This window comes from Haliotis rubra, unplaced genomic scaffold (assembly GCF_003918875.1).
Source record: "Haliotis rubra isolate DU_JTF1 unplaced genomic scaffold, ASM391887v1 Scf511, whole genome shotgun sequence".
Lineage (NCBI taxonomy): Eukaryota > Metazoa > Mollusca > Gastropoda > Lepetellida > Haliotidae > Haliotis > Haliotis rubra.
This window is the reverse complement of record NW_025767204.1, coordinates 324,067-336,665: the sequence shown is the minus strand read 5'-3', so window position 1 is coordinate 336,665 and position 12,599 is coordinate 324,067. Positions and strand designations below refer to the sequence as shown.

The following is a 12,599-nucleotide window of genomic DNA, read 5'->3' as shown; positions in this document are numbered from 1 at the left end:
AAGTATTTTATTAATTCTTTTTTAACCTGACGCGACCGGGAATCTCATAAAGATTCAATCAGCAAGACCACATTGCGATCTGTAGTGCGAAGACACCTACAGTGTTATTTGTGTGCACAAAGTATAACATTTGTATATGCTGAAATTAAATTATAAAGGACCTCACGAGATCGAGTTCATTTTTTCCTATTTCTATTGACTGGACATTACTGATGTCATATATATTTTTTAATTTCACTACTCACAACAAAGATTTCACATCTAACTATTTCATCAAGAGAAAATGTCTCGTGTATCACATAACTGAACTCTGCATTACACACGTTCACGTCATCTGGCATAACATGCAGGATCACACGGTTATACAAGTATTAATATTCATTTAAGAAACAAAACGATCGAATTGTAACACGAATCATAAAGAAGACGATATACATTTAATATAATAACGCTAAAAATGTTGAAATGTATGTCGCAGTACTTATTGCTACACCTTTTGTTGTATTTTAGCATAACCAAGAAGTGAGTGTCGAGATGAGGACAATTTTATTGCCTCATTTTATTCTCACTCGGACCAAAATGTTTGACCTATGGGCGAGATATCAATGCTAATTGAAGGTAAAATACGTTGAAGTTTGTGTCATAATACGTGCATCTATTCTTGTATGAATTTGCAGTATAAAGAAACATTAGCTTTGTGCATTGACAAGATGTTTTCAGAACGCTATGAATTAGCTCAATTAATTTCAGTTAGGTGTATTTTGTGTCGTGATACTGATAGATACACTTGCATTTATTTAGAACAGCGAGAACCTGCGCTTTGAGCGAGCGTATATATTCTTGCTTATGGGCGAGATATTTAAATAACGCTATAAATTAGCCGAATTAAGTTTGCCGAATTTGCAACCTCTAAAACGAGTTTTGAGCCAGCGCAAATATTGTCGCCTACGGGCCTGGCCATGTTTAAATGATAGTTTAAATGTTGTTGTTTTATGTTTTCATCCTCAGCATATACCAATGTTAATATGTTGACTTTTTTTAATCCTTTGTCCGAAACTGGCCAGTGTGCGGATAGTTTCTGGACAGTTGGGTTTCCAGAAACATAATGTGACGAGTTATTATATAAATGTGGTGTAAGGGCTGCAAAGACTCATGGATAACTTATACTCAAGCTAGCATAACTAGTTAAGTTTGACACGTGTTAGGAGTCATCATTTATAAGAATGTAAGGTAATTTTTAAAAACATCCGTTTACATCTACGGATGCCAACAAGCACTACATATATGTGAAGGTTTGTAAAAAAAGTATGATATTTACCGTATTTTTATGCATAAATGTACTTTCTGTTGGATTTTCTATACGGTCGTTGTAGACTAGATGTTCCCACAGTACCATCAACACGTTCGTCATGACACACGACAGGAACAGGTTCAGGTGGATCTGTATGCGATGCTGTGTCCGCAGCTGCCTGGTGGAGGAAAGATACAACAGGATTAGGCGTATGTTCTGAACAATATGGTGTTCATGCAATCTTATCACGTTTCTCTGTTTTCACTGACTGCAAGTAGAAATTTATGTTTTTTCCCCGATGTACACATCTCTGTTATGGCGTCCTAACGTTCTAAAAATAGTGACGAGATGGACATGACTTCACAGAATGTGATAGAGTAGCTATATGTACGAGGGGCTATGAAAAGGTTTTGAGCCTAAAATACTTCTGATATGTGCATTATACAAATAAGTGTATGATATTGAAGAATGGTTTATATCATTCACATAAACGTAATATTGAGATACACTTGTCGCTAGTTTCCAGTCGCGTCACATTGAAGAGCGATTGACAGCTGTACGAGTACCCCACGTGACTCAGCACTCGAACTGCTGTCAGTCGCTCTTCAATGTGCTTCGCCGGGTGGCTCTCAAGGACCAAAACCTGACTGCTCTGTACACAAGCTTATCCATTTCTGCCGTTCAAATAGGGGCACAGATCGTGGAAAATACAGTCCTTCATCAGTTGATGATTAAGTCCAACAGCTATTCTCCTCTTAAGTTCCTCGCCCAACAAGTTCTTGTTCTTTTCCTCCTTTTTTTTGCACTACCAACTCATTGTACTCTTCACCCGTGAAGGTCAGGGTTAGAATATTGATCTTCAGTAACCCATGCTTGTCGTAAGAGGCGACTAACGGGATCGGGTGGTCAGGCTCGTTGACATGGTTGACATATATCATCGCTACCCAATTGCGCAGATTGATGCTCATGCTGTTGATCACTAGATTGTCTGGTCCAGAATATTGCTGAGTGCGGCGTAAAACTAAACTCATTCACTCACTCATTGTACTCTTGCTCTGCTTCCAATAAACACTGCAGGAAACCAACATTCAGCATGTTGACAGCTGCAAACTTGTTCGTTTCACAGGTAGAAATATCTCCCAAATGACGAACCGGTTAGAAACGCATGTATTTATACCCTACCTTGTCATATCGTACTGCACACGGTGTTGACGTAGTAAGAAAAGCATTAGAACTACATAAAAGTACTTACAACGAGTAGAACATAATGAAAACCTATTGCGAACTTTTAGAACGGTATAGAAACGTACTACGAACTTCTTCGGAACAGTTCATTTAGTTTTGAACATATTTGCACGGAATAGCAACTAACTAAGGACATAATGCGGTCGAGATAGCTATGTCCGCTAACGGGCTCAACGTGGTACAAACTGTACAAGCGTATTGCAATTGATGCCCGACTGCACTACGCACGCACACGTCCCCAGTGAGATTGAAGTAGGGCAATTCCGTTCGTAATACGGCAATTCCGTTCGTAGTACGACAATTCCGTTTGTAGTACGGAAATTCCGTTCATAGTACGACAATTCCGTTCGTAGTACGGCAATCTCGTTTTAGGTACATTGTAACTCCGTCCCCTTTTAGAACGGGTAGAACGTTGGACATGTTCAACGTTCTGGGGCACCCTTCCGTCCCTGTTCCTTCCATAAAGTTCTTAAACAGACTGGAAACAGATGCCACTACGGCCAGTCTGTTCGCACACAGTTCGAGCCCGATCCGTACATGAGAACGAGTTTGGTGTGATAGGAGTATAAGAAATGTATGAGCAATCGTTTGAGACACCAACGATTGGATTATGCACACAACGTAAGCGTTTCATAGACCTTCAATTTTTAGTGGCGATTTCGCCAGGAAAGAACGGAAGGAAGGAAGGAAGGATGATCTGATGAGAGAGTACTGTATTAAAACTCATCCTGGCTGCGGTCGGTACAATGGGTGACGCGCATGGTAATAATTTGAATATTTGTGAATAATGTTCACTTGAAAACCAATAATACATTAATTCGGTGACAACAGTTAGTTAATTTGACCACACTTGCTCAAAGAGGGCCGATAATTTGTAGATATGAAATGCCATTGTAGTCCACATGAATACACAATGTCATTCTGATGAGGGTCAAATGTAACACATGTTATATTTGGGATTATTCTTTCTGAGCAAAGTAGAAATTCTACCATTCGAGTTTTCATCCCTCAGTCGACAGAAACAGTCGCCTAATCACCAGCACACAACATCAGTGATCTAACCCACTCAGCCAGCGTGGCTTCTGACTCCTGGTAGCCCAGACCAGGTACTTTGACAAGTGTAAATTGGCACGGACCCCATGGGCGAAGGCTGTGAATACACAATATCATTTAGAAAGTGGTCAAATGTAACATATTTGTTAAATTTAGGATAACGTATCCCAACTTTGCAGAGAAAGTGCAATCCCAAATATGACATATGTTACGGTGTTACGTATTGTCTACACATACGCCACTTACCTATACAGCACAAACACCACACACGCAGGCAGTAGAAGGGCCAGACTAAAGATGTTGCAGGATACACCTACATAGTACAAAGTCTTGAATCCCTGCAATCAAATGACAACACATGATCCAAACAATTTTACTAAGCAATTATCTTAAGGATGATATAACATCAGTATCAAAGGAAACGTAATTAAGCATAATGTTTGAGAAAGATGTTTGTCACTGTCAAACCTGTACAAAAATACTCGATATTTTGGGGGAGACTATCTTTTCAATAAAGGCAATACATGTACGATTAAAAATTTGTCACATCTGCAGGTAGGACATTCTGATGGATAAGGCATTCGAAAGATCGGGTGGTTGCACTAGCGGGGTAAATTACTGTATTCTGGAGCGTAAATGACCGGGCTCGAGTTTAGGAACTATATTCAATTTGCACCAGGTACATATTTACATGAAACCTTCTGCACCAGGAAAAAAATCAAGTTCCACCTTTGTTCAATAAATTTATTCAAATATATACAATCCCATATATCTTTGCTGAATGTGTCTTTCTTATCAATGCAATGAGCACTGTACCACTAGTTACTCGGCATTGTCATCACTCGCAACCATCATGTAGGTTATACATAATTATAATTATTATCATTGGTTTGCCTGTACGACCTACATCGGTTAAACCTCTGGAAATATGTTTTGGGGCTTGTAACACGTCAAAACTCCTAACTATCATATGCACATCGATGTCTTATCTTTGCATGACGTTGACGTTGAAAGAGTTTGCCAAAACGCAGCGAAGCATGCTACCGACTCATATCATGAAAAGTAGTATATCTGCCTTGCCGTGAATATGCCATCCGTTTCATCCATACCCGATAACATGGCGAGAAGAACTCTTTCATTGGAACTGAGATGACTGATAGTGGGTATCCATGCAGCTGGCATGTCATTCAAGGTCATCGCACGTCAGCTTGGTTACTGCCACTCTGTCATCTGTTGACGTATCAGGAAATACCAACAAACAGGCACTGTCAAGGATGCCCAACAGACGTTTGTCAACCAAGACTGTCAGTAACAGTCTCAAGGCGCTTGGTTTGAGGTCCCGTCGGAGGATCAGGCGTCCAACTCTGACTCCGGAACATCAAAGACAGCGCTGCTTATGTGCCGAGGAACAATCGTCCTCCTGTTCCCTTTGGTTGAGATTATTTTATTCTGTGGGATGTGTCTCCCATGCCTGTAGGTTGACTGTGGTGACTGTACGGGGAAATCGTAATTGCCGCATCACGGACATGCTTGATCAACTTCTTGTGCCTCATTTTGATAACCACCCACCACCCTCCCCATATTCATGGACGACAATGTTTGGCTGCATCGTTCACATGCAAGGCCTGCAAGGAGCCCTGATCTGAACCCCATCGAACGCATTTGGGACATTCTTGGTCGTTGTTTGCAGGCAAGGGTCCCTCCTGTACAAAATGTGTGTGGATTGGAGGCAACATTACATGAGGAACGGCAGCAATTGCCTCGGGAACGTATCCGCAGGCTCACTGGGGGCAGGATAAAGGTGGAGGCTGTCATCCAGGCATGTGGCGGATACACGAGCTACTGAGGTCAAACATCTCGATAGATATCAAGGGTCTACCCACACAGCGCCAGCTAACAGCGTCGTGCCAGGACAATACGTATTCGGTTAAATGCTTTTCCACAAGATAGGCAGTGTTGGCATGTCTCTAGTCCAGAGCATACAAAATAACATACTGCCTACATTTTGTTGTTTTTCTGCAGTCGATTACTAGTATTCAATCTTCCACTAGAAAATCAAATTACTGCCCTTCTAGAAGTATGGAAGTTCTGACACCTTTCTGTTCTTATCACTGTTCTAAAGCAGGGGGCTGCTTAATTAAGTTCCATGTAAGTTACATGAAATGGTAGAATATTTTAGTGACCCAGCACGCTCTCACACCTGTAACTATTTTTCCACAGCAATAGCGCATTGTTATTAAGACAAAAATAATCAAGGTCTTACAGTCAGTCCAATCATTAATTGGATAGTGTGTACACTTATGAGGCCGTGTGATCTGACTGACTGACTCACTCACGCACTCGCCAAAACGCATGTTCCCGATAACAACGCAGCTGTCCGAAAATGTCGTACGAAGTGTGCATTTTTTCAAACGCTACGCATGGACAGTTATCAGATGTATCACAACTAGTAAATAGCTCCTTACTAGGTGTTATTCTGTAAATGTGAGGAAATCTGGATATAACATAAAGCCTTAAGAGATTTGTTCATCCCTGCTTCTAAACGGATGTGAACTAGTGTCTAGAATGATATTCACAACTTCACAGCGCCTGAATTGTTTATGACAAAAAGGTGTTATTCCACTTAATAATATTATTGTTTTCCGAGTTGAAACGAGTTAACCAGAAATCTGCCTGTAAAAAACACACAACTAAGAAATGTACAATGCACAATTTCTGCAAGGGAATCGCAGTGACAGTACAAAATGAATTAGCAGTGCAATCACAGTTGCCAGATAGTATCAAAGCAATTGTTACAGCAATACAGACATTGATGCTAATGTGTGATCTCATATTACATTTCTCAGATCGCATCAACTTTTAACCTGATACATCATCTTCAGGGTAGAAACGCGAATAATGATCGTATTACGTGTTTAGTGTAACACACACTTCGCATCAATCATCTCCAATACAGATTACATTGAAGTCACGATGTGGTGAAATATAATGCACGCGCTTCAGCACGTGACAGTGCCGGACAACTATTGTCGATGGTAAGGCTGTAACTTGATAACACCAGATAAGCAATCGGTGACTTGACAGGTAGGTATAGAGTATCGGAGCCATAGCCAAGTTGAAAATAGCCTAGTAATCACACCAGCGCAGCGTTACAGGCTAAAAGACAGAAATGAGAAAAACAAACACTTTCAGCGGTTACCCGCTCATATGAAGAACAGAAATGAGTGGTTGTCTCTAGTAGCCAGCTCCGATGATTGTAGGTTCGAATCCCAACTTCATCCCGATTATGATCTTTCACAATAACATTTACCCAGAACTCGACCAGCGATACTATAGTTCACTAAGATTGACATCCCCAAATTTGTAAAGTGAACCGAAATAATCACTGATCTATAATTATATGTGGATGCAAAGGTATACTCATGGAAACGAATAAGGGAACACCTGAAAGTACAAGTGTTCCTTAGTCTTTTCCAGGTTTCTTCACAAGCTTTGTATTGCACTATGGGTGAAATTCTGGAAAAGAGTATTGGAACACTTGTACTATGATGACGTTGCGGTTTGAAAAACCGTATACATTGTGCAAAAAGTGTTACCAGTAACCTAATTGTGTAACATTCAACATGAATCGGTCGTCTTTTAAACATTATCTCTTTTTCAGATGCACTGTATCAATCCATGAATGTGACGGAATTCAAGTTTGCTACCTAAATTTCTTCATAAATCGTGCAATATGTCCCTCCTTTTTATCTTAACTTCGATGTCGAAACCATATCCAAATATATCACGAAGTTATATGCACTCGGCAGTTTTGAATTCCGTTTGAAATTCGCTCTACTATGATATCATCCGCTCATTGTTGAGAGGGCAACATTACATTAATCGTAAATCTCGCCAGTCTAAATGCACATTACTAAATCACCATTCACGGCCTTTTGCATAAGTTTGTATAGATTCTATGTCTTAATTTAAATGTCCAATTTTACTGGGAGAATTGAATTTAAAAAAACCCAACCTTTCATTGTTATCCCCGGTATTTTGGCCGTTGTTTGACCGAATCACCAAATGCCATATTGAAACATCGTCGATGAGACGAGAATCGCTCAGAATGTTTTGGAAAACGTCAACAGTGAACATTCCGCCATATTGCAGAGTGTTTATTGTATGTCGGTTATGTTTCGCCCATTACATATAACTATAATTGAGCCATATTGCAGAGTGTTTATTGTATGTCGGTAATGTTTCGCCCATTACATTACAACTATAATTCAAAATCAGCTTGCTTACACGAACCCCTGAAGTCCTCATACAGTTCAAAACACAATGAGAATTGGTCTTTGTCGCCAATACCAAGTGCCTCAGTGAAATCTAGCCAAATATATCAGATGTGAAAACGAAACGCAGGGAAAGGACCGCTCACAAGTTGAAAATGTAAACAAAGTGAAGCTCAGATGTTACACTCTGTATCATTTTCTCATACCGTTGGAGATCCGTTCGCAAACTCTTTGCACATACGTGATAGCTAAGGTCTAAGCAGGGTCCCCCACCCCTACCCAACCCACCTTTTTCCCCGAATTATTTTTCCATGGGGAGCATTTCCCCCTAACCTTTGGACTTCATGATAAATGTGCACCGCTCTTCCAAAATCCTGGATCCGCCCCTGCTTAGTAATGTTGGTACATATATTATCAATTTCTTTATTTCTGTAATGCAAACAACACTGCACTGAAGCCTTACAAAAGCATACCACTGTGAGGCCAGTGTGACCACTGACGCCATGGGAACATGTCTTTCCAGATGTGGGCTTTGTTTCCTTGTTATAAGGTCTTGATTCTGGGTCACTGAATTGAAAAAAAAAAACACGATCTTTCCTCAATGGGGAAATGATCATAATAAATACTGGGCAAAATTTTACATTTCTTAACGGATGTCATGAGATAATAAAGAAAAATCTAAACGTGCCTGCATAAAAGAAATTGTCTGACACCATGTAAATCTTTAAAACTGAAATTATTGTTAAAGAATATTGCAGTTGCTTGTGAATACCACTTGTATGTATTTATGTCACATCTACTATAGCCACAATGTTCTGTTACCAAGCACATTTTACTCTGAAGGTAAATGTACATCTTGCAAACCTTAAATATTTTTTTCTGTTTCAGGAGCCGAAAAATTTTCTCCTTTCAAAATTATTATTTGGACTTCTACAGTTCATAGATAACAGTTTTGCGTTTTCTGCCGTGGTCTATCTGACATAAGATGTTTGAAAGAATTATACCGGGTACACACTATTGTTGAGGTAATGTTAGATTCGTAGTACTAGAATGGGTGTTGTCATGCCCTTGTATATTTTGTCGTGCCTTCCGGTAGACTGTACCATTGATAGGTGGTCGTTCAGTTTCAAAGTGAATACAGGTCTGCAAGTTTGATTTCATACTGTACAAGTACTGTCTGACATGGTGTATAAAATTTGAAACGTTTCTTGTATAATGTGATTCTATATTTGACGTAGTATAACATAAACAAAGTAATCTATACCCAAAAAGAAACACGCGAAGTGTCTAATGTCTAACTTGAAGGGTTTTTCGCTTCATCTACACTGAAATTGTACTGCGTCGCTCCGCATCAAGAGTAGTATTCGTTCATCTTTCACTCTTTCTGGTAATTGTGCTGATCATATCTAAAAAGACCATGGATAATCTGGTTTCTTGGTTTCAATTATCACTTCCGTTCCAAGCACTCTTACGCGTGTCCGCAACTTGTCTCGCTCGCGCATTTCGTATGACTGGGTATTGCTTGCTGATTTAGTTTGGTCATCTGTTAGATCGGTTTGAACGCTCAGGAGTCTTCTGGATTCCTAGATGGCGTCCTTGAGAGGCAAATATAACAAATTTGCTGTCATGCAAGGAGGTGCGTGCGGCTTGTTCGCATATTCTGTTGATATTCTGATTTAGGGAGTCGGTGAACAGTTTTAAAGAAGATATTTTCAGTCTTCTCTCCTGTGATGTACAAAACACATGCCATAAGCTTAAATAGAGTAAAACGATGTCTTTCAGTGGCATTTAGAAGTTGTACTTTCGAGAAATAACAACGACTGGCGTCGGAGAAAACTACAGGAGGCTGTCGAGATAAGGAGACATAAACCAGCAATGAATCGTGATCAAGGTGTATACCTGCCAAGTGCGTGGGACCTCTTGATTAACTTTTGATGAACTTTAGATAAAAGAAAAACGAATCTACTATTCTTTATGGAAAGCCTGCTATCAAGTAACTTTTGAGTAATTAGCAGTTGTTGTGAATTGACAATTCAACTTTCAACTCTATTATTTAGCATGAATTTTCATCATTATGTAATTAACTCTTCAAACTCACTTATACAGTACTCTCCCTAGTGTACTGTGATGTCACTTGCATTGTGACGTCATAACTCAGTTATGACGTCATAGTGACGACGTCATAGTCCTAACTGCCAGTTCACCTGATGAAGGGACCTGGAATGGTCTTGAAACGTCGTGAGAGAAATTAAAAAGAAGTTTCATCCATAAAAATATCTTGGACATTAGAGTAAAACGGTTTGTAACTTCATATTGAACTCCTTATAATACGATTTCATTTTTACCATGCGAAGAAATTGTTTTGACAGTCTTAATAAAGGTCTTGCAATATCGTAATCAACAGTAAACGCGATATCACGGCAAACAAATAGTTTGATGCTATGTTGCAGAACAGACAAAAACGACATATCTATAACGCACAATACGAAAACCGGCACGGTACGAGACATCACGACTGAGCGAAAAGACATTGTGATTTTTTAAAGTAATACGATGACATGGCAATCTAGCAATGTGACAATATATTAATGCGATATGATAAAACTACAATCATCTCCAATCGAAACAGATTGTCGCCATATGCTGAAGAAGTATGTTTACCTCATTTCATGCAGGGAACATAATAATATGGGCATTATTCAGTACCTGGACCATTAACATATTAAATATGTTCACTCTTCCTGAAGAAATATTGTTAAATGGTAGATTTGTGAATATATAGATAATGATAACAATGAATAGTAGATGGAAAATACCAGAAATACAATCACTTGATTCCAGCAAACAAGCAAGGCACAGCAGTTTCTGTGGTGAGTATAATCTAATTATGTGTTATACACATACTGCATAGAGACGCATACACAACCTATTTAGCGGTGTTTAGGTCAAGGAGTAGCTTTGTGGGTTATGCACGCATGGGTACAAAGCGTGAACCCATAATTTCCCCGTAAGATTGTCGGAAGAGTGCTAAACGCGGCGTAAAACCATACACGCTTACTCACTCATCTAAAAGGTCATAGAAGTTAGCACGGTATCTAGACTTTGGTTACCCTAACTGTGTTGTCTGTGTCACCTACGAAGGTTGGTTTTCCGAAGTATTTTACGGGAACAGAACATTCCGGATACAAATCATTAACAAATGCAGCGTTTGCAGTGTTTTGTGTCATCTGAAATGTGAAAAGTTTTCTGAATAATTTCTACTACGAAACAGCCTTAATGTAAATGTGAAACTCAGTTATTATATGTTGAGCAAATGAACATTAATGGAACTGACTATGAATTAATCTCCTCAGTCATTAGTGTGAACAATATGGGGAGGTAACTCTACCTGTAAATGCACACACGTAGTGTAGTCTGTCCACTCCTGGTTGGTTAGGTTCTCCCGCCACCAGGTGCCATTCACGGTGCACTGCTTGGATGCAACAGCTGGAACAAACATGCACAAATCATGTCATTTAATTGTTTAAATGCATGCAAGACAGGCAAGACAAGTGCAATACATTTAATTTATTATACCCCTAACTTTATAGTGGTGTCATCACATACCTTGTTATAACGCATTTAAGTTGGTTGGAGGGCAATATTAAATGCGATGTTTTCGTGTGTGAATTCGCTCTTTATATCAGATATTTATATATTAACGTTTAACATGTTTTCTATTTAACCACATTTGATTTCACACACTGAGACAAGGGATTTTCGTGTCCTGAAACACAAACTACAGGCAATGTTTCACATTTGTCATGACCAAAAGAGCGTAGATAAAGTGTCGCAACCACAGGAGATTACGACTCCTGATCATCATGATAATCAAACAGGGTTCATTATAACAAACCAAGGTTCCAACCCGTCGTGTGCGATACACAGACACATTGATGGAAATCTTCCAATTGGAACACCCATTCACGTGACATAAACTGTCATCGCTGGTACTTTCACGGCGAATAGGAATGGCCACGAAATGTTCTGTTCTGGTACAACACTGATGATTATATATGCATTAGTATTTGACTTGTTTCCATGTTATTTAACACACAACTAATGCCACGTGTGTAATGAGCGATCCGATGACCACATGGATAAGAACTGCCATAAACCAAACAGAATCTTTTCTGTAATTTTTAACAGGGTTAGACTGAATCCCAAAGAATTTAAAATCAGGATGAAGACAGGAAACTGTATTATGTGGTGACGCAGTGGCATGTATTGTGCTTTATATTGAAGCCTTGGCGTGCATGGTTCATGTTGATATCATAAGTTGGAATAGTACACTGTACACAGTATTCTTCTAGATGGTTTATGAGCCATGGCATATTTCATATACTGTCTATCAAGTTGTACACAGGGATCAGATATATGACCGTAGTTGTTCCCAAGAATTATGACAACATATAACATTTATGCTTTGGAAAAAGTGCGGATGGTATCCTTAGCTTTATTTTGTCTCTCTAAAATTCGGTTTGATGTCCCATGAGAGTACCACGTGAACCTGTAGTGTTGTGTACCTGTGCCGCCCGTCGATACATCATTGGGGGACATCCTAACCAGGCCTATATCCATACACCTCCAGTCTAAATATGTGTGTAACGAATACAGGTAAATGTGTATAGACATTGAATGTTACCTTATGACAATTTATGAACCAGATTAGAAAGATCACAGATTAGATCTAAATG

At 39.4% G+C, this 12,599-nt stretch overlaps 1 protein-coding gene across 1 annotated transcript in view; it reads right to left on the bottom strand.

The window, feature by feature from the left end:
• Positions 1-12,462, bottom strand: part of LOC124292285 (calcitonin gene-related peptide type 1 receptor-like) — a 47,034-nt gene extending 34,572 nt beyond the window's left edge. Inside the window, exons 1-4 of the mRNA XM_046729351.1 lie at positions 12,429-12,462; positions 11,252-11,349; positions 3,836-3,927; positions 1,342-1,469 (exon numbers count right to left, since the gene is read on the bottom strand). Coding sequence (XP_046585307.1) covers positions 1,342-1,469; positions 3,836-3,927; positions 11,252-11,349; positions 12,429-12,462 — 352 coding nt within the window. The remainder of the gene's footprint in view (positions 1-1,341; positions 1,470-3,835; positions 3,928-11,251; positions 11,350-12,428) is intronic.
• Between the last annotated feature and the right edge of the window lie 137 nt (positions 12,463-12,599).